The sequence below is a fragment of the Trichophyton rubrum genome (genome assembly GCF_000151425.1).
Source record: "Trichophyton rubrum CBS 118892 genomic scaffold supercont2.1, whole genome shotgun sequence".
NCBI classification, from domain to species: Eukaryota; Fungi; Ascomycota; class Eurotiomycetes; order Onygenales; family Arthrodermataceae; genus Trichophyton; species Trichophyton rubrum.
In genome coordinates this window covers 850,011-871,209 of record NW_003456428.1, presented here as the reverse complement: position 1 = coordinate 871,209, position 21,199 = coordinate 850,011, and the positions used below count along the sequence as shown (strand labels likewise).

Below are 21,199 nucleotides of genomic sequence, written 5' to 3'. Positions count from 1 at the left end.
TTAATTCTTCTTTTTTTTTCTAAAATCCCCCCCTCCTTTCAAAGGGGGGGGGGGGGGGGGGGGGGGGGGGGTAAACTACTCGGTTTTTATATAGCCAGCTGGATAGCTGTGCGGGGATCTATCATGCATACTGTTGTTATCATCCTCTCGTTCACATTTTCTCGTATTTTCTCCTTAATCCACTATGGCTTTGATAATGGGGTGGGATATATGGATGACTGTGCTACATACGAACGTTTGTTTATGAAGGGCCGCTAATCGGTGATTTTGACAGTTGCTAGAACACGTCTCGACGTAACTGACTATTCTCCACACACTTAGGATACAGTTATTTTGAATCCTGTTCAATGATTCGCTAGTTATCTTGGTAAGAAGAGGAGGTAGGCGCGAGTAACCAAATAGCCGAATATCCTTGCGGCTTCTAAAATTCAAATGCAACTATAACTATAGGGGGGAGTCAAGATAACCAAACATGCTGAAAACCATCAACAAAGAATGCTCCAACAATATGTGAAAGTAGGTACTCCATTAAATGCATGCAATAAAAGGAAGATATAGCGACCGACGAATTTATGGAAGGAGAAGAAAACGGAAACACTATGGTATGCTCCCGTAAATGTAGACAATCAAATAGAAAAGAGCGCCAACAAATGCGTCGAAAGATAAGGGAACCAGACAAAGAAAAGTGATTAGGTATTATCCGATGTATCAATAGGAGTACGTAATGAATCAAAAAGGGGATGGAATACTTTGAACGCCGGTTGACATGCAACAAACTCGCAGGGTCTTGTTCAGAGAAGAGATATCAAGTGGTAGGAAGGGATGGACTCTTCACTTATGCCATCGCTTCGCGGCAGCGATCTTTGCAGCTCTAGTTCTACTAGAGCCTCCGCCTTCGCGACGATGCCATGCATCGTGTGGCCAGACCCATCCTCGAATTCGCTTTGCCTCGCGCTTTTCCCGCTGCTGCGGCTCAGGAATCCAGCTATCCTTATCCTCTGGCAGGGTGCGTTGGCGAGTTAGGGCTCCTGGGCCACCAACATTTAAATGCCATGACGGCTGAGTTGGTAGAGGCACGGACTTAGACAGCATGAGCAGGTAATATAGTGCCATAGTAGCAGAGAAAGGACCAGAGAATCCTGTAGGAAAAGGAGAGGTCCCTCGGGATGAGGTCGAATAGTTAGATGACTGAGCCGAAGAGGCAGAACTAGAGCGAGACAACCCGATGCTAGATAGCGATGGGTTATAAGGGGTCTTTGTTGCGATTGGAGTGGCCAGTTCGAGGAAGCCGAAATATGGCACATCGTCACCTTCGTCACAACCGGCACGTACGCAGACAAGTTCAATCTCAGTCATGATGAATCCATAGCGGCAGGAGTGTTCCCTCATGCAGCGTTGCAGATGAGAGAGGCCATTGAGATACTCAACACGTCGATGAGGTGCTTCGTTTCGCATTCCAGTGTTCCATCTGTTGAATGTCTTGACAATGCCAACAATGCGGCCACGGGGGAGCCCAGACGGAGTCTGCTCTGTATCACTAGCATAGTTTGCGAGGAAATGCGGATCGTTATCCCTGTTTGCTGGGTTTATTGGAGCAGGGAATAAGGACAGGCAATCGCGTCCTTGGGATATGCGAAGAGCAGCATTGACCCGTGGGGCATAGACATCACGGATCAAATCAGTCAATGAGAATTCTGAGTCTGGATACAGCCGAGATGGGGCAACAGTGCTAAGCGGGAGGCAATTCTGGGAAACACCTGTCGTAAGAAGCTGGGGGAAGCGAGGAATAGCACTCATAGCTTCGAGGGAAAAGGAAGACCATTGTCGTATATTCCTGACATCCCACCAAAAATGTGCCGGGTTCACTCGATTTGAAGGGTAAGTCATGGTCTCGACGAGGTTGATGGCCTGCATGGGCGCATTGAGGTACCCCAGCAAAGTCGTAGATGCAGATGACGACGATGAATCGTATTCCATTGGTGGTGCAAGGGATGGCGGAATAACATCAAGGGAGGGAGGAAAAGAAGGGTCAACAGTTGAAGACCCCAACGCTCTTGCTGTGGTATCAGAAAAGCCACAATGATTTTGTGTAGATGCAATCTCCGAGGTGGGAGCATGAACTTCTGCACCGGCTGAGTAGGCAGATGTTGGATAGGCGGGGGATGGGTATGTACCTGGGTAAGCAGGAGTGGAATAGTTGGGCGCTAAATAACTAACGAGTGGATCACCTGCTGTAGCTGTGTAAGGGGTGGTAGGGTATGTGGGTGTTGGATATGTGAAAGATGTTGCAGAAGCAGGGGTGGTTGGGCTACATTGAGAAAGGTACCTAGGGATTTGGCGGTAAGTAGGGTAACCATAACGACTTAGAGTGGCATCATCGATGCTAGAAACAGATGGATTCCGTGAATGAGAAGCTCTTCGTCTAGAGCTCGAGGGAGGGACTGCAGAGAGAGGGGACATAGCACTACTCCCAGGATAGCCATATGAAGTAGGTGTGGCACAAACTGGGGAGACCAGCGAGCAGTCGATAGGCTCAACTGCCCTCCGGGAAATAGAAGGGCGTGAAGCAGGATAAGGGGCAAACCCCGGGGGATTCTGCGTAGTCGAAAGGGCTTTCCGACTTCGTTGCGGGCCATAGTGTGATTGAGGCTCGACAACAATATCCTGGGGTCTGATTTTAGGTAGAAGGATAGGGCCCGGGGGTCGTCTACCTGGAGACCGGCTAGAAGTGGAAACACTGGTCGAGCGAGACGCGGGTGAAGAGTCATCGGTATATGCAGACGAACTTGCGTATTCAGAGGAGCCTGACGTTGTCCGACTATGAGCAGAGCCAAGCAGCTCAGCATCAGACATAAGAACCCGAGGTGGCGTCGACGGCTTGAAGTAATAGAGTTCCGACGCCATTTTTGATGTTGTATCTAGGGGGTGTTAGAGTTAGGTTGTCATAATTGATATTCTGAGGCTCATTAACGTACCAATCTAAAGAATTGGGAAAGGTATAGAAAAACCAATATAACGAGAAAAAAAAAGGGGCCTAACGCTTTTGTGACAATCCAAGATGCTAATGCTTGAATGGAGAACAGAAGATATGCAAGTGAAATGGTATGAGAAAGAGAAGGCCAGCTTCCAATAGTATGCACCGTATTCAGTAGGAATACAAAGAAAAACGTGTAGTCAACCAGGGTATCTGGGGAGATAGAACATGGGAACCATACAAAAGTAAATGCAAGGGAAATAGAGAAACAACAAAGGAAAAGAAAATTAAAGGAGGAGTTGAACCTGGGGAATAAAAAACTGAACAAGCCAGAGAGAATTCTGGATGGGCATTGTGGACATTAAATCTTCAACAAGTCCAACAGGGACTGGCAGAAGTTGCAGGGCCATAACCATACAAAGCTCAAGGACATGAAAATACCTGAAACATGCAGTGAATCATATTGAGGAATAAAAAGAAAAGCTGGAAAGGAGAGACGCGCCCATTGGCATAAAATTCCGTCTATTTAGAAGGCTGAGAATGTATCCTCGACCTTCGACCGAGCCGCCTGCCAGGAGCGTAAAGGCGGGTCCTGAGTGCTGGGCCTTAGGCTGCAGGAAGCGCCAAAGTAAAAAGAAAAAGAAAGAAAGAGAAGGGCATGTCTGATACAGATCACTAGGCGAGACGGGGCGGGAGAGGGGGGGTATGGGGTTTAGTCCGAGAGTTTCCTTTCGCGTTGGTGGGAGCCAGTAGTAACTCAGTAAGTAACTTCCTCCCCATGCTCATGCCCTTGCCGATATCATCGATCATCACACATAAGGTAATGCTCCGGCAGAGACTCTCCGTGAATAACAACCTATTTTTGGGTCTTCATTACGCAGCTGCTATTTCTAGCCAGGGCTAGTAGGCGCTATGCATGGTTGTTTCAGGGGTATTTGTCACATTTAGACGTCGCTGGCGCCAGAGAGAGCTCCATCGCATGAAATAATATTGCCGCTTTGCGGACAAAGATAGATATTTCTCCGCCGGCTGGGGAGGACGCCCCCGGCAAGGGTAGTCGAAAAGTGGGATATCGTGCCAGGGGAATGGGATAGATGCGACTGTTTCAGGGTCCTGTTGTGGTTCTTGAATGCAAAGGCACTAATTGGCGCCCACGAGCAAGTCGGCCGCCCGTCCCATAAATATAAACAAATATACTTATGGACGAGGTTGTCGTGATGGGGGACGTGCAGCGTTTACGCGCCGACGTGGGCGCGTCTGGGCGGGACAAGGGTGTTAAGGCCTCTTATTGGCTTATGCTGTGATCTGACTAAGTGCGACTAAACTGTATCCGAAAGCCCGGCGCTAACTATTGACCCACTATTGCCTTAATGAGGTAAGTACGGTTCGCCCGTGACTGGAGCCCCAGTGCACGTACCATCATCTCGGTCACATGACTTCTCCTTCGGCGACGTCAAAAGTAGAAACAACCAACAACCTTCACAATCATAACCAGAGTAAATCTTACTTACCACGGGGTTGAAAGAGAGAGAGAGTCCTCAGAAAGGGACGATGTAAGCTTGGACGGCGCGAAGAGAGACAGAGGAAGAACGCTTGAGCCAGAAAAAGTACCTCGGAAAAGCCACCCCTGCCGATCCACAGTTCCAGCTCCTGGCGTTAACGAGCTTTCTTACCCGTCTGACTGGCCCTCAGCTTAGGCTGCATGCCTAAAATGTGTTTCATCTTTTGTGCTACGGTCGGTAACATCACCTGTAGTGACCGTCTTTCTGCCTGAAGAAGTAATTCACCAAATACAAACGAAGCCAGTTCAACGCGACGTGTGGCTTTGCCGCCCACCGGGCGCGTAGGGAGGACGAACGGGCTTAACATCGCCCCGTCCCCGTGTTATACAGCGACTGAAACTACAGCATGGGCTTCCGTAGTTCCATGGAACACAGAATACATCGTAGCGAGAATTTCCTGACATGTCACGATGATTAAAAAAACCCCATGTATTAAAATTGAGCATGTATCTATGCTATGTTCCAAAAGGTAAAAGAAGAATAGTAAGCGTGAATGGGTAAGCGTGGTTGGTCTTGGTAATCATGGTAAAAAAAAGACCGTGTCCCTCATTTCTCATCGCTGTGAGCCCCCCCCCCCCCCCCCCCCAATTCCCCGTTGATGTGGCATCACTCGATTGCTCATGCAAATAAGGAAAAGAAAAGCATATCACGTTCGTCGTGTGCAAGGTTTATAATCCCCCTTCTAAGAAAGAGAAAGTAGGAAAAGGAAGAGGCAGATGTATGTTTTTAATTTCATCTCCTGAAGATGAAGATGGGGTTGCATCCTGTTGAAAAAACCTTTTTTTTTTTTTTTTTTTTTTTTAGAATTATGCCGAATGGTCCCTTCCGCCACCTCTTTTTTAAAATTAAAAATGATTATTTATGCCTTGACGGCATACTCTCTTCGGAACATGTCATCGACCTTGGTTAGGTAGTAAGTTCCGGGGGTGATGTCGTCGACGTTGCCAACAGGAGTGAAGTTCTTCTGCAAGTGAGCCTTTTCACGAAGGAGGCACATCTGTAATTATTTAAAAGAAATGAGGTTAGTTCAGTTTGCAATCATTTCCAACATGAATGTAGGTATGCACTTACATCATCGTAAACCTGGGGATCGACCACACGTCTGGCATCAAGTCGCTTTTGCAGATCCAACTGCTTGACAATATTTGAGACATCACCGACAACCTTGACGCTGAACATGGAGCTAGCCAGACCGCTTCCGTAACTGAAGACGCCAACACGCTTGGGCTGGGCAGGGTCAAAGGGAACTTTGCTGAGTAAGCTGACGAGTCCTCCATAGACACTTGCGCAGTACATGTTTCCGCATTGGGTGGCTACTTCGATAGATGGAGCGATACACTCGTTGAATCGCTTCTTGGACAGGGCCATGAAGGTCTTTTCAACAGTCTTGTCGGTGACAGACTTCTCATAATCGAGGCTGCGGACTTCAGGGGCAACTTCAGCGAAGGCCGGATGCTCCGGGTTGTCTAGGTAGTCGTTGTAGAGAAGTCGTCCGTACGACTTGGCTACGAGCTTGCAGGTGGGAGCGTGGAAGAGAATATGATCAAATCGGTCAAGAGGAGTCTTAGACTTGTCTACGATACCGTTTGAGTCACCGTTTTGGCCCTTGAGGACCTTCTCTCTGGCGTTGTACGCCTTGTAGCAGGCATCCACAGCCTCAGTATAGCATCTTATGGAGTAGTGACCATCAACATAGGGGTATTCGCTGGTAAGGTCGGGCTTGTAGAAGTCGTAGGCATGGGTGATGTACGTGCCCCTGAGACCAGGCTCAAAGACAATGGGAGCATTGGGCCCAACGAGCATGGCAACACAGCCAGCTCCACCGGTGGGACGAGCATTGCCTTTCTTGTAGAGAGCAATGTCACCAGCAACAACGATGGCGTCTCTGCCATCCCAGCCGGAGGACTCTACCCAGTTGATGCTGTTGAGAAGAGCATTGGTTCCGCCGTAGCAGGCGTTGACAGTATCCACACCCTCGATGTTGGTGTTGCCAGAGGGAGCAAAGAGCTGCATTAGCACGGACTTGACGGACTTGGACTTGTCCAGCATGGTCTCTGTGCCGACCTCGAGGCGTCCAATCGACTTGGGGTCGATGGAGTATTTTCGGAGGAGTGAAGACACAGTGGTCAAGCATATGGAGTAGATGTCTAGGATCTGTTAGCAGAAGCCCCACGGCATAATACGAATACAAGAAACGGAGACAGGCAGTGTATCTCACCTTCTCTGTCATCACAAAAGCTCATCTTGGTCTGGCCGAGACCAATGGTATATTTGCCCTGACTGACTCCATCGAACTTTTCGAGCTCGGCTTGGTCGACACACTATCGGAGGCGTTTAGCAAGGATATAGCCATGACCTTTTACTGTGCCAACAAGGACACTTGAACGAGGTCTCACCTGGCTGGGGAAGTAGATCTCAAGGGCTTTGATGCCGATATTCTGAGGTCGGGAAGACATGGTAACGGTGTTTTTTTTTTCTCTCTCTCTCCGTTCTGTACGACGAATTTCGGTGTATATTTCTGAGAACAAAGACCGTCAGCGAGAGACACAAGTACTGCAGGACAGAAGAGTGTGGGATGAAGACGAACAAGGCCGAACAAGCAGAGCAGCAAGCGACGAGAGTGCAGGTGGCTGTTCAATTCTTCGTCTTCGTTCAGTGGGGGAGCAAAAGGGGAGCGGTGAACAGGGGGAGCAGCGGATACAGGCGTAGCAGACAGAGTGGGTGAGGTGATAGCAGGGGAACCAACTAGTGGGGGGGAGGCCAGCAGCTTACGGCGGGTTTTTATAGACAATGCGATTGAGACGGCGACTTTTTGGAGCTGAGGATGAGGTTTCTCCTTTTATTTCCCCCCTTTCGTCTCTTCTCTTCTTTCTTCTCTCTTCTTCTCTTCTGCCACTCTTTATCTTTTTTTAATCTCAACCAAGCTAGCTAGTCGACTTTCAACCGCCTAAAAAATGGTTTTTCCTTTTTTTTTCCTTTTCTTTTTCTTTTGCACAAAAATGTATTTAAATTGATGACTAAGCAGAGCCGATGGGTGGTCAGATCGTAGGGACTAGGCCGGTTTAGGACTAGCGGCCCACCAGGAGACAAAGCAAGACGTGGCAGCCGAAGAGCAAAAAGCGAGGCTGACGTCGAGGAAGCCGAGTTGTTCATGCATGCGGAGGACAGACAAACATGCAGAGCGATGAGCGTAGTTGGTATCTTCAGGCTTATGCAGAGTGGTGCTGTTACTTGTGCGCTGTCTTGCAGCTCTGACACTCAGCTACAGAAGCGCCTTATCGATAAGGGCGCCAACTAAGTTTTGTTAGCTTACTACTAGCTTAGTCAGCTGACTAGTCTGAGAGGATGCATTCCAGGCATCAGCGTTTAGAATGGACAAGACGGTTCTTCAGCGTTGTGTGATGTTGGCCGGATCTTGCTGATTAACCAGTTATTTGATTGGGAGTGTGGGCAGTACCCACGCTTCGGAAGGCTGCTCGAGGAGTCAGTGACAAGGCTCTCGCGGATTACACAGATATGTAGTTGAAGGGTAGTGTAGAAAGTCAAGCGAAGGGCTGATAAAGTACACCGTAAGAGGTTAAAGACATGTCTTCCCTGCTCCTCTGCTCTGTAAGGAGTATGTTACACTGCCTGCTTCTACAAGTTAAAAAAGACCTGAATAATAACAATAAAATATATCGAACTCGAACAGGCACAGGGCCGAGACCGAGGCACGTGACATGGCTGTGCATCGGGGCTGACCTCGTAAGGGGAACAGAAACATCGCGAGCAACTTCAACTTTGCCAAAGTAATAACGACTGGCGGGTTCTCGGGAAAGGAAAAGAAGGAGATCCAGTCAGCTTACACTCTTTTTGATATACTCTCCCTCGGCTGGTAGAACATGACCAGGGAGCCCTCGACGGTTGAACGGTGACCGTCCCCCTGATTTCGCGCGACACAGCGTCGTCGTCTCCCTCGCCTTCCGCAATCTTTGAGAAAGGTGAGGATAAACGGTCCCCTCTGCGGCGATGGGCGACCAAAAAATCCCCTATGAACACCTCCCGATCCCTACCTATGAAGAAGCAACCTCCTCTCGCCCGTCATCCTCGCAATCCCGGCTCGGACCTCGAGAAGTAAGCGACGATGCCGAAAGGCAGGGCTTCTTACACCACCATGACGTGGCCGGAGAGCGCAGCCAGCGGCCATTTTTGCGGGGATACAGACCTCCCACAGTGGAATCAGCACGGTCAAGTCTTGACTTTCTCTCAGACAATGGGAGCTCTGCTCGTGGGTCGACGGAGCAGTTGCGGAGAGAACTAGAGGAGATGGAAGTCGAGGATCCTCCACAGGCTTCGTCATCATCGTCTTCTTCCTCCTTTGCTAAACGATTCACAAGCTTCAAACGGACGCTATCGTCAATAAACCTGCCGTTACGAAAATACATTCCTACTTTCACTCTACCATCCTTCGACTTTCGCTTTAATATATGCGCGGGCATAGAACATCAGCAGAGATGCATCATCCTCCTGAGGGTCTTTGCCGTTTGTCTAGTCGCTTCTCTTGTTTACCTACTCTTCGTCTCAAACTTCTTTTCGTTTAGCAACAGGATCAACCAGGGCCAGATATACCAACCCGAGTCTGTCCGTGTGTTCCTGGAGAACCACATCAATGAAACAGCCATAGGACAGAACCTCGAGCGGGCTACAAATTTCCCTCATATTGCGGGCACAGAAGGGAACTACGCATTGGCTAAATGGGTGGAGGAAAACTTCAAGTCATATGGGCTGGAAAGTGTCGAGTTGGAGCAGTTTGATGTCTATCTCAACTACCCTAAGAAAGGTGGGAGGAAGGTAGCCATAGTTGACCCTCCTGAGGCGCGATGGGAAGCGCAAGTCGAGGAGGACCAGGTGTACACTGATCCGCCACGGGAGCAGACAATGGTGTTTCACGGACTTTCCAAATCGGGCAACGTAACAGGACCGCTTGTATATGCAAATTATGGATCCAAGCAGGAATTTAAAAAGCTTGCTGATATGGGTGTGAGTGTCAAGGGGTCAATAACCTTGATTCGACATTACGGGACACAGCCAGACGTGTCTCTAAAGGTCAAGGCTGCGGAACTGGCTGGTGCAGCTGGTTGTATTATATACTCTGATCCAGCTGAAGACGGATTTCGGAAAGGCGATCCTTGGCCAAAGGGAAGGTTCATGCCCAAGGATGGGGTCCAGAGAGGTGCAGTTAACCGCGTTGCTATGGCGGCCGGTGACGTCCTCAGTCCCGGGTTCCCTTCTCGGACAGATGAAAAAAAGCGACTGAAGGTTGATAAAGCTAAGGGCCTTCCCCAGATCCCAAGCATTCCTCTCTCCTGGAAGGATGCTCAACACCTTTTGATGGCTCTCAAGGGCCATGGTAAGAAGGTACCCAAGGACTGGGTTGGTGGTGTTCCAGATATCAGCGAATGGTGGACTGGAAACGAAGATTCACCTAAGGTCAACCTGATGAATTTGCAGGACGAGGTTGAGCGGCAGCCCATCTACAATGTTATTGGACGAATAGTTGGCGTTGAGCAGTCCAAAAACAGTATCATACTGGGTAACCATCGTGATTCCTGGTGCTTTGGAGCGGTAGAACCTGGCAGCGGAACTGCGGTTCTACTAGAGATTGCCCGTGTTTTTGGTGAGCTCAAGGCACGTGGATGGAGACCACTGCGGACCATTGAGTTCGTCAGCTGGGATGCAGGCGAGTATGGGATGATTGGATCCACAGAGCACGTTGAAGATAGAACAGAGCTTCTAAGGGCTAATGCATTTGCCTATCTCAATGTGGATGTTGCTGTCTCTGGAGATAAATTCTCCGCTAGAGGCTCACCCTTATTTGAACCTATTCTGCTCCACATCTTGAATCGGGTACCAGATCCCAGGAGAAGGGCAACTATTCGGCAACTTTGGGACAAGGCTGGGTCTAAACTTGAAGGACCCAATGCGGAAGGTGATTCTCTCCCGTTCCAGACCATTTCCGGGACTTCTAGCATCAGCCTAGAATTTAAGGGAGACCGTTACCCTGCCCACAGTTGTTACAGCAATTTCGACTGGATTCATAAGACGGGCGACCCTGGTTTCTTATACCATCGTGCTATGGGCCAGATTTGGGGCCTGCTCGCTCTGGAGCTATGCAGCCGACCTGTCCTTCCCTTTGACATACACCCCTTCTCTAAGGCTCTTGCTCAGTATGTCTTGGATTTGCATAAATACGCCAAAAAGATATCTGTGCCTCTGAAATCTCTCAAGAACCGAGATAAAAATGATAACAGTAAACCTGACGACGGCGTTGTTGACCTGCAGCCTCTATATGACGCAGCCAACTCCCTTAATGCCGAAGTTGCCAAGTTCCATCGATGGGAAGGGAATTGGAATGCCACTATATACGACCAGAATGGATTTGAAGACGATGTCTCGGCCCTCAGACGCATGACTCACAACACCCACATGGCCTATTTCGAAACAAACCTTCTAGACCTAGATGAAGGCGGAGGAGTAAGCTTTCTTTCCTACTAACTTTTCAAATTTTCCTCCTCTAACTTGATATCACAGGTCCCTAACCGCACTCAATATAAACATATGATCTTCTCGCCTCAACTATGGCCCGAGAACCCCGAGGACTCAACTTACTTCCCTGCCATTAGAGATGCCATGGATTCAAGAGACTGGACCCAAACCCAGGTATGGATTGATAAAGTCTCAAAGATCATCACCAACGCAGCTGTCAGATTACACCAATAATCTTCTACCTCTTCTCCTCTGTTTATCTTTTCCCTTTCTGTCAGTATATATTTCATCAATGAACGAAGCAATCACTTTCCAGAGTCATCGCTAGGACGATTCACCGGAGCAGCTTAATGCTTGGCCCTTTTACTTGTCAGTTTTTTTCAATTTCCTTTTCCCGCTCATACCTCGATCACGGCGTTTGTTATACTGTATAGCATTTGGCAGCATGCTCAGTTTATCTCTTTTCTCCGTCCTACCTGTCTTCTACATTCTTTTCTTTTCTTCTCTGCTTCCGAAATCCTCGTTTTATTATGACATTCAAGTTGTTTTCTTATCTTTCTTTTCCCTCGTCCAGCGTGTGCTTCATGATGCTATCGACTATCGAATACACGTCCTTCCTCTCGTCTTCAAATACCATATTTTATACTAATTACTAGCGAAACCACCTGTTACCCTCATTTACTATGGAAGACATCTCTGTCCTTACGGCGTTTATTTCCTTGTTGAAACTTGATTGATGAAACTGTCTGTTTAAATTTTGGAAAACACATAAAATTACCTACATACCAGAGCTGTATATAATTTCCTTATAAAGCTCTTCAAGTTATTGAAATATATTTCCAGCTGGAGCACTTAGCATTACAGTAGGCTTTGACACAACACAACCAGTTTACGGAATCGAATCCATTGGTTCTATCTATGGTTATTAGTCGAAGTACACAAGCCATTCTATCTGGCGAAAGAAAATCTCCAATCCTCCATCGGAGTTATAACCAGCTTCTTTTCAAGGGAATGGAAGAGAAATATATGTATGACCCCCAAGGAAACACAAAATGCAGGACAAGCAAGCAAAAGCGAAAGAGAAATTGGGTTACAATCTGCCGCGAAAGGTAGAAAAACGCAGAAAGGAGCGTACGGAGTAGAGTGAACGAAAATAGAATGGTAACAACCATGAAAGGGATCAAAAAGAACGAGGCTATTGATTTCAGGCCGTGGGAACGTGATTATAGCTAGAATAAAAAAAGAGAGAAAGGAGCTATAGAGATCAAGTGGACTATCCAAGACAACCGCAGATGCAAGCCATTGCGTGAAGCTGGCGTAGCCCTAGGAAACTGGATGACACTCCCGATTGCATCTTTCAGCTAATAGGAAGTTTGCTCATGTCACCCTTTCCATCCTTAATCCAAGCAGGATCAATCAATCTCTCTCGTTCAGCGTAAAGCTGTTTATAAGCGCCGCGGATAGTACCGTCACTGACATGGGCAACACCGGAAATCTCCTTGGCCGACTTCCCATGGCCCATTAAGAAGGAAGCCATGTATATGGAAGCAGCAACAATGGAAAGTGGTGAGCGGCCGGCGAGATCGCCCATGGAAGTGACTCTGTCCGCGAGCAGGGATGAAACGTTCGTAACCTGGAAGGGAAGGTCAAGAAGATTGCAGAATCGGTTGCAGAGATCACTTGGCTTAGTGGACGTAGTTCCAGTGTATGCGTCGTTGGGGTCAGGAACGCCTAGTTGTAGTATGTTAGTACATGGTGTCATTGAAATGTCACACAGTGTCAACTCCATACCTCCACTTGAAACCACTGAGTTGATGCGCTCAAGGTTCTGAGCTGTGAAGAATTTCTCCAGAGCCTTGTAGATTCTGCCGATTTCCTTTTTTGAAACTCTCGTGACAGCGAATATTTCAGTAAATGTCCGGGGAACTTTGCACTGCCGACAGGCAATGAAGATGCAACCGGCTATAATAACATCTTGGGATTTCCCCTTGAATGCTTTCGCATCGTCGACGATTTTAAACAGGTATTTTGCCGTATCTGCAACGTTCTTTTGAATGTTAAACCCATCACACAAGGAGCCTATCTCCTTATAGGCAGCAAGCAAGGCCTTGTTCGTCTTCTCTGTGGACATTTTGCTTTGGGCACGATGAAGCTCTCTGCTGCGAGCTCCACCCGTACCAAACGAAATCTGCGTTTCGAGCTGGTTGCCGTTAAGCAGAGGGTTAGAAGCGTCACCGACACGAGAAGGGTCATCATTATTCTGATCATCATTTGAGAAAGTACGCCACTCTGAGTGAGGGTCAATTTCCCTATCAGCCAAGACGAGGCCACAGGAGCCGCATATCGTTTCGTGGCTCTCTGGGACGAGATTGGGAGGATTCTCCTTACACTCCGGACATATAAGCCGCGCAGCTAGGTTCTCCTTCCACGGCATCTGGGCGGCCTCCCCCCGAAAACCTGTTCCTACTGCCGCCATTTTAGTTTTATGAACCCTCCCTTTTTGAGACTTCAGGCGACTAGTATGACGACGCCTTATCTTATTGTAGCTAACGGTAAGGTTATGCTGAGACGCGCACACACGGATGAAGAGCGGCGAATACAGTTTGGCGGTTGGCACCGAACAGGAAAAAACGAGAAGAGCCTGAGGGAGATGCGAAGAGAGGATCGCTGGGCCCTTGTCGGCACACTCTTCTTCTCCAGTTCAAGAGGATATGCGGACAACCACTGCCACTTTTAACACCATGTTAGTTCCAAAGTAATATAGCGAAAAAAAAAAAGGAGGAGCAGAGAGGGGAGAGAAAGAGGGTCAAGCGGATGATGCGAATTTGATATTTGTAAGAAATCTTTATTCTTTTTTAACCTTGAAAATCGAGGGCCTTGTGGAAGATAACGGAGGAGAGTAGTGGCTTCTTCAATGCCCAAACTGGTTGTTTTATTCCCTTTTTTTTTCTTCTTTAAATACCATGCTGGTGTCCTTTTGTATTTGTTTGCGCGAGATGCCCTTGAAAGACAGCAAAATCATCTCAGCTTTACCTTTCTAGAGAGAAAATCCTTGACTTTGGCGGACAAGAGCGCCAGAGCCCCCTAGACGGCGCCGCGAGATGCCCTGGCCGGGCAGGCTGAAGGAAGTCGAATGTCTGCTAGGCTTCCACGGAGAGTGGCAAGGCCAGTCGACACCTTTGGAGAGGAGAAAAGCGCAGCAGTTGAGCGTGTGAGGTGAGATGAAGTGAGTTGATGCTCGTCCCGACGGCTGTGCCAGAGTGCGTCTCCTATGTTAGCGGTCTCCAGTCTGTCGAAAGAGAAGGTCGAAGATCGAGGAATCAAAGTTGATATCGGCAAAAGAGTGAACGAGGCTTTGCCTCTTCCGGTGACTTTATGCTTAAATAAGCAATTGCTGACTCATCAAACACCTACTTTCAACCTCACAAGAAAAGAAGAACGAAAGGCGAAAGGACGAAGAGTATCAAAACCACGAACAAACTCAGCTCCCGAAGCAGCCAGCCTGTCGACAGCCAGTCAAGCCCATACCTCCGTCGCGATGATGTCTCAGTCCCTCAGATCCTCGGTAGAGAGACACCCAATTCCCGCGCCCTCGTCTGCTACCCCGAAACTGGCCACCAATGCTAACCGGTCAACCACCAGGTCTCTTTTCTGAGCCGAGCGGTCCGCCAACAGAGCCCGATTGTTCGTCGAAGCTTTGCTACGACTCCTACCAGACGTGGTTAGTTATGAGACCTTGGGCGAGCGTATACTCTCGTCAATTGATGAATAATCATGCCGAATTTGGAGCAAATGAATGACTGACTTACCCGTCCACCTTTTTTTTCCTAATCCAGCCGACCCCGTCCAGGACCTGTATATCCGTGAACTCGCTGCCTATAAGCCCAGTCCCCGCAAGGCCAACGACGCCGAAGGCCAGGTCCAGAAGTTTTCACCTCCCGCCGCTCCTCAATCTCCCGAGGAGGCTAACATCTCCGCTGATCTGAAGGCCTACGAGTCCCAGGCTGTCGAGGTTGAGGGCCAGGGTCAGGAAGCCGGCCAGCCCACCCCAGTTGAGGAGGACTGGCTCGAGATGGATGAGGAGAAACCTGCTGCTCACTAAGTTATCCATCAGTTCGCCCGTCCGTCCGAGCGGCCCGATGATAATATGTGTTGATCGATAGAATTAGAGTGATAGGATGGGATGTCATCATGTATAGTTACACATAAACTCGAACACTTTTCTTGTCTTTTCCCTGCTTGTTCTTGTTATACACAATGTACAATCGTGAATGTTGTAGTGGCTCTAGGTGTGTTTGATATATAGCTATAACTTGGCAACTGGGGTGTTGTTCGACTACTTAATCGACTGTTGCCTATCCATTTACGTGAGACCGCATTAATGCTACTTATCTTTCTTTATGTGACTGGAAAATAGCCACTCTAAACGGTTTGCCCGGACACGTTATTTTATCCGGCACTATTGGGTATAAGGCCACGAAAAGCAGCGGCAGACCATTCGGCAATATGACCAAACAAACTCAACCTGACAGTAAGCAATCAACAACAACAACAACCCCTACAACTGACATCACATCCTATTCTCTGCTTTTCTGGCGTCCGAAAAAGAGGCTCTTCCTATTTGATAACCATAAAGCCAGCCGCCTATCAGAACACTCGAGACGAAGATCGAACAGGGACAGCAGCAGAAAGATGCCTGGCCAGTGTCCCCCTCCCCCCGTGGGGGGCACGGACGAGATGGCCCTTTTGAGTTCTGTTGTCCTTTTGTTTTTTTATTTTTATTTTTATTTATTTTTTTTTTATATTGTTTTATTATATTAGGGGGATTTTACAGCGTCTTCCGCGTCTTCTGCGCCGAGCTGCAGCTAGACATGCAGGAGCCAGTCTTTAGGACCAGGTAAGACCAGACAGTGTTGGTGTTGGCTCCAGTAACATGACAGTGAGATGACCGTCGACGCTGGAATATCAGATATCAGCCTTCGACAGCAACCTGACAAACTCCCGGCTGGCAATCGCCAGTGTATGGAGCGAAGGTCAACGCCCAAGAACGGCAAAGGGACCTATCTGAAGCCGCGTCAGAGATCTATTAAATTATCCCATGTGGGCGCTCTACAGGCATCATCGGCCTTCAAGTGGATAACATTAATGATTAGGAAGAAAAAAAGCAAGCAAGCAAAGCAAAGCAGAGGTAGAGGCAGCGGGAGAAAAAGGGAGAAAGCAAGCCCCCCCTCCCCGCCACGAAGCAGGCAGGAGGACAGCCAAGGGGTGCCAAAGAAGATGAGACATCCAGAGATTTCAAACGCGAAGATAAGAGAGAATAAGTCAAGGGAGGAAAAATGGCAGAGAGGGAAGGGCCCTGTGCCGTCTGAGAGGCGGCTGCAGGAACTCGCAAATGGACATAATCTTGCCCGCTGGCCCTGTCCGCCCTGCATCTCTCACGCACATGAGCCAAGCTAAGACATGCCTTTAGGTGTGGCTGTACTTGGATGATAGCTTCAAGGCGATCTTTATAGAGAGAGCCATGGCAGCGGTGGACGGCGAGCGAGGGTGTGCGATGTCGATGTGCGATGAGGCTAAAGGGGACACCTAGATAGAGACAGACAGTTAGTCAGATATATATATATATATATATATATATATATAATATTGCTTCGGGACAGGTCTCTTCTCTTTTCTTCTTCCTCTGCTTCTTCTTCTTCTTCTTTTGCAAGTTTGGCGGCCTTTGACTTCCCCTTCATCCATGGACACGGCCCGTTGCCACTACCTGGTGACTTGATAGACTGGACGGCTCATTATTCAACCCATCCGTCAACCATCAACCAGCGACCAAAAAATACCGAGCGAGCCAGAGGAAACGCAGCCAGCCAGAAGCCCGCAGTCGAGCAGACGGGCCGAATCGTTTTGTCGCTGAGATCATCGAGCTGCTCCCGATGACGAACCTACCCTGTCGCTAGGTTTCGCTCTTTTCACACGCAAGAGAAAAAGCCGTTGCTGGCTGAATATTTACCTCCGCCGTCTCTTTCTCTCTGGCTCTCTCTCGCCTCCGTCGCTGCTTTTTTTACTCTTCTTTACGGAGGCCTCGAGAGAAAGATCCTCTCCTTCGTCTGCCCCGTACTCCTCTATCTCATGGTTTTGCTAGATCCCGAGAATCCTGCCATTGACGGGGAGCTGGCCTCTCACGGTCCTTGGGCCTAGTACCGCCAGCCAGCTCCGTCCGCCGCACCCTTCGCAGCTCGATCAAACTCGATTCCTCCTCGCCGTGCCTCGATTATGCCAGATCAGAAGTCGTCTAACGATGGGTCGAGGTCCTCCCCAGAGCTTGGTCGCTCTGCCAGCTACATCCACATTCCCCAGCTGCTCGACGACAGCGAGACCGCCAGTATCAAGAGAACCATCTCGGAAGTGAACCTCTCGCAGCTCACCACAGATTCACAGTCGCCTACACAGACCATCGATGTTGAGACCGGCAAGAGTATCCTGCGGCAGGCTTCGTTGCGAGAGAAAGCCGGCCGCCGGCCACTACGCAACTCGAAGAATAATAATAACACGGCCACGGGAGCTGGTACTACAGCCGCTACCACAACTACCACTCCCACCGCTACTACTACTACTACTACCGCCGCCGCCGCCGCCGCCGATAGTACGACTACTGATACCACCGGTAATACTAGTACCTCTTCTAATAATACCCCTTCAACCCCGGCCAGCGTCAATCCCAGCGTCGAGGTGACAGCTGCCCCCAGAGTGTCCACCGAACGCACCCGGAAGGCCTTCTCCAAGCCGTCGTTCGCGAACCTGACCCTTAAGCCATGGAAAACATCTCGATCACCCTCGCCGGCGCCGATGCAGTCCACTTCTACTTCCCCTTCCCCGTCTCCTTCTCCAGATCCCAAGCCTGTATCATCTGTAGCTACTAGCTCTTCTATAACAAGCACGCTATCTGTCAAGACAACGGACACAGCATCATCAACGACCACGGCCACTACTTCGACCTCAGACTCTGCGTCCACCTCCCCCATTGAATCCTCAGGTACCACAACTCCCAAGAGAGGCCGCAGACCGGCCAGCATTGTCTCTCTCAAGGGAAAATCCCACGCCGAGTCCAAGAGAGATTCTTCGCAACACTCGCTACGCCGGAGACCGTCCTGGGATCGCCTCGTGGCCTCCGTCAGCTTGTCCAGCAGCAAACAGGATGTTCCTCCGGTTCCTCAGGTCCCCGTCTCCCAAACCTCACGCGCAAAGCCAGAATCCCCAAAGAAGAGAGACGAACTCTGGCACGTCTTTCGAGGACTTGATGTGGACTACCAAAAGTACGGCTTTCATGCTCTCCTTGCCCTTTCCCAATCCTAGCTAACAATTACAGATTTTCCTCGAAATCGACTCCTCTTAAAGTCAATGTCCTACGCTCGTCTTTCCTCCCCGCCCTTTCTCGCATCCTAAACCATCAGTCTAATCACAATCTCCGGCCAGAAGACTTGGACAGACGTACAAACATACTTAATAGATGGTGGACCGGCTTGTTGGAACTACTCAATGGACGAAATGGCCAGTCTATCACTGGAACAGACAGACCTGTCTACCTGGAATCAATTGTTGCCATTATGACTCGGCCAGAATGGCGAGTCCCTTTCCAGTCAAACATATCTGGCTCTTCATCTACTTCTACATCGAGGGTCGACTTGGCCGCTAGGTCTTACACCTCTCTGGAGACGACAGGATCCGACTTTCTAGCGGAATCAATCCACCATAATATCCGCAATACCTTCAACCAGAACTTACTTTCCCAGGTTGGCTACTCCATCGATCGTATGTCTGTGAGGCATACTCCGGCTAGCCTGGTCTCCTTCTGTGGTAAAACTTGTGCGTACGCCTTCTTCTTCTGTCCCGATGTCGCCAACGTCCTAGTCAAGCTCTGGAATATCTCGCCTACATTACTCCGGAACGTCATAAATGAATTTGACCCTGGTCATGACCATGTGCTTAGAGGAGTGATGGCTGAGGAAATCTCATCTCAATTCCCCCCAGCTGTTCGGAACCTCGCGTTTTCCGGTCATTCGTCCTTCCTACGCGCTCTGCGGCGTAATACTTCAGTCCCGCTTGCTGCTGCCCAAATCAACTGGTTCGGCCCATGGGCGCCTCGCTGGGCCGGCCGGGATACAGACCTTTTTTTCGTCTTCTTGAAACATTTCTACCTCCTAATCACAGACCTGTTCCCATCAATTATCGATATGTCGAAAAGGATATACGTTCCCGGATTTATTCCAGTGCACGCGCAAATGCTAATAGTCCTGCAAAATACTCTCAGCAAGCATACAGGGCTACAGCCTACGGATGCCCTTCATAGCACAGCAACTGCGACGTTTGATGATCTGCTGGACGGCGCAGAGACATCTGCTAGCCTACCCCTGAGGCAAACTAATTCACTAATATTAATGTCTGAGAGCAGACTGATCATGACCCTGCGGGATTTCCTTGCGGACTCCTCAATGCAACAGCTGACAAAACAGTTATTCATTGAATCATTCTGCAAGATCCTCAAACTTGGCGCACGGAAGACGTCTTTATACGACCATAACGCTTGTTTTGCCTTATGCGACTTCGTCGAAGAACTTATCCCAATATTACCTCCGTACTGCCGTACCAATGACCTGCCTGATCCTCTTGACTGGGACTTTTGGCTGGATGTCTGTCTGGAAATGCTCAAAAGCAATAATTCCCTTACGGAAGTCCGGACTTTTGCCTTTATTTTCACTGGCTGGGTGGAGATCAACCATGATATCAGACGGAAGGAAAGGCTGTGCCTCGATATGTTACTAAGCACTGCCCTTTTCACCCAATATTTTAATCACTGGAGCCCCATGGTCCGCGGATACTATCACCGTTTGATTTGCTGGAGGTTAGCTCGGCATGATGGTACACAACAGTCAGAGCTTGATACGTATGTCTTTTATGGCGTGACTCTCCGTTTCTCTTAACTAACAGTTCTACTACAGTCGTATCTACCAAACCTTACTGGATAAGTTAGGGCACATCTGGGAGCAGTTTGTTGCCCATCAGTCAATTGCAGAGAAGGGTCTTGTGGCGCCTGTATCGACTGCCCCCTGTACACCAGCTCCTGGACGCCGTCTTATTATCATCAGAAACGACTATTTCCCGCCAGCCCCAAGTATGTTTGTGTGTCTGGACAATATCCTGCCACCTTCGATGGCAATCCGCCCACATAATGGAGAATCCTCAAATAAAGCCCAATCTTCAACAGCGGAAGCCGAATCCACTTCACCACAGTTAAAGAAGACTTGGAAAATTCTCAGAACTATATTCAAAAGCAACTCAAATCCCAAGCCTGGAGAAGTGACCCCTCCTGGTAGCTCGAGCCCAGAGACTGCTAGCATTACAACAGCCAGTGAAGGCCGCCATGCAGGTGAACACCCTAAAGAAGATGGAACAAGCCCCGGCCCCGAATCAGGATCGAGCGCCACTCCGCGACAAGCGTACACTTTCCGGTTTTGCTTGGAGTGGATTGACCGCCAAAGATGGCCAAGTAGGAATAGGCAGCTCTACCCCCCATCGCTGCCGGCACCAGCTCGCCTGTTCCTCCATGCCCTCCAGAAGCCTCCCGTTAATATATCCGACTCAAGTTCTGGTTCCAGGTCCTATTCACGCGCAGGCACGGGGTCTGAAGACAGTTCTGAAACCGATTCGGCTGCCGAAGAGCCCGATTCCCGGGTAAATAGTGGGACGATCGCTCCTCGTTCAAACAATGTGTCAAAGAATCTCTTCGCCGCACGCATTCATCCTGCAAGCAATGGTCAAATTAACAAGTATGCAGGTAGAGCACTTGCTGAATGGGCCATGGTCGTATCAGAGTGTGACAATTTCTTTGAACGGAGGCGCGACGAAGGTGTCCCTTGTGACCGGCTGGTTGAAGTCCCAACCCTCGGTGCCGACAGCTTCCGCAAATAAAGACCTACCTTGGAAAAAAATCAGCAGAAGCAAAAAACCCAACACATAATAAAAGCAAAATTAACAGTTGGGGGAAAAAAAATGAATGAGAAAAATGATATCCCTGGCCCGTGAGCCTGCTTTCGGAGAACCTATCTACCACCCCAGTATATAATTTCCTTCTCATCCCACTAAA

General features: G+C 49.1%; 7 protein-coding genes across 29 annotated transcripts; 3 read left to right on the top strand and 4 right to left on the bottom strand.

The window, feature by feature from the left end:
* Positions 1 to 66: 66 nt before the first annotated feature.
* Positions 67 to 3,534, bottom strand: TERG_00340 (uncharacterized protein). Its single transcript, XM_003238302.2, has one exon. The coding sequence runs from the start codon at positions 2,902 to 2,904 to the stop codon at positions 832 to 834; it is 2,073 nt and encodes a 690-aa protein (XP_003238350.1). The 5' UTR covers positions 2,905 to 3,534; the 3' UTR covers positions 67 to 831.
* A 1,802-nt stretch (positions 3,535 to 5,336) lies between these two features.
* TERG_00339 (hydroxymethylglutaryl-CoA synthase) lies at positions 5,337 to 7,467 on the bottom strand. 23 transcript variants are annotated; one of them, XM_047749076.1, is made up of 5 exons: positions 7,309 to 7,467; positions 6,933 to 7,054; positions 6,755 to 6,857; positions 5,608 to 6,683; positions 5,339 to 5,533 (listed from the first exon to the last, which is right to left on the bottom strand). In XM_047749076.1, the coding sequence occupies exons 2-5, from the start codon at positions 6,990 to 6,992 to the stop codon at positions 5,396 to 5,398; spliced, it is 1,377 nt and encodes a 458-aa protein (XP_047605053.1). In that variant the 5' UTR covers positions 6,993 to 7,054; positions 7,309 to 7,467; the 3' UTR covers positions 5,339 to 5,395. The 23 variants fall into 23 exon arrangements, with proteins under 23 accessions (XP_047605059.1, XP_047605058.1, XP_047605065.1 ...); XM_047749065.1 differs by having other exon boundaries at positions 7,124 to 7,420; XM_047749080.1 differs by having other exon boundaries at positions 7,283 to 7,368.
* A 1,077-nt stretch (positions 7,468 to 8,544) lies between these two features.
* Positions 8,545 to 11,295, top strand: TERG_00338 (uncharacterized protein; the record flags this gene model as incomplete). Its single annotated transcript, XM_003238300.1, has 2 exons — positions 8,545 to 11,049; positions 11,107 to 11,295. 2 exons carry the CDS (start codon positions 8,545 to 8,547, stop codon positions 11,293 to 11,295), a joined length of 2,694 nt encoding a protein of 897 aa, XP_003238348.1.
* Positions 11,296 to 12,418: 1,123 nt separating this feature from the next.
* TERG_00337 (uncharacterized protein) lies at positions 12,419 to 13,537 on the bottom strand (the record flags this gene model as incomplete). Its single annotated transcript, XM_003238299.1, has 2 exons — positions 12,419 to 12,792; positions 12,853 to 13,537. 2 exons carry the CDS (start codon positions 13,535 to 13,537, stop codon positions 12,419 to 12,421), a joined length of 1,059 nt encoding a protein of 352 aa, XP_003238347.1.
* A 1,062-nt stretch (positions 13,538 to 14,599) lies between these two features.
* Positions 14,600 to 15,163, top strand: TERG_00336 (uncharacterized protein; the record flags this gene model as incomplete). The annotated part of the gene is made up of 3 exons (XM_003238298.2): positions 14,600 to 14,626; positions 14,704 to 14,782; positions 14,898 to 15,163. 3 exons carry the CDS (start codon positions 14,600 to 14,602, stop codon positions 15,161 to 15,163), a joined length of 372 nt encoding a protein of 123 aa, XP_003238346.2.
* Positions 15,164 to 16,136: 973 nt separating this feature from the next.
* TERG_11543 (uncharacterized protein) lies at positions 16,137 to 16,493 on the bottom strand (the record flags this gene model as incomplete). Its single annotated transcript, XM_047750645.1, has 1 exon — positions 16,137 to 16,493. The coding sequence occupies one exon, from the start codon at positions 16,491 to 16,493 to the stop codon at positions 16,137 to 16,139; it is 357 nt and encodes a 118-aa protein (XP_047605051.1).
* A 797-nt stretch (positions 16,494 to 17,290) lies between these two features.
* Positions 17,291 to 21,024, top strand: TERG_00334 (uncharacterized protein; the record flags this gene model as incomplete). Its single annotated transcript, XM_003238296.2, has 3 exons — positions 17,291 to 18,371; positions 18,425 to 19,999; positions 20,055 to 21,024. Exons 1-3 carry the CDS (start codon positions 17,332 to 17,334, stop codon positions 21,022 to 21,024), a joined length of 3,585 nt encoding a protein of 1,194 aa, XP_003238344.1. The 5' UTR covers positions 17,291 to 17,331.
* Positions 21,025 to 21,199: the final 175 nt, after the last annotated feature.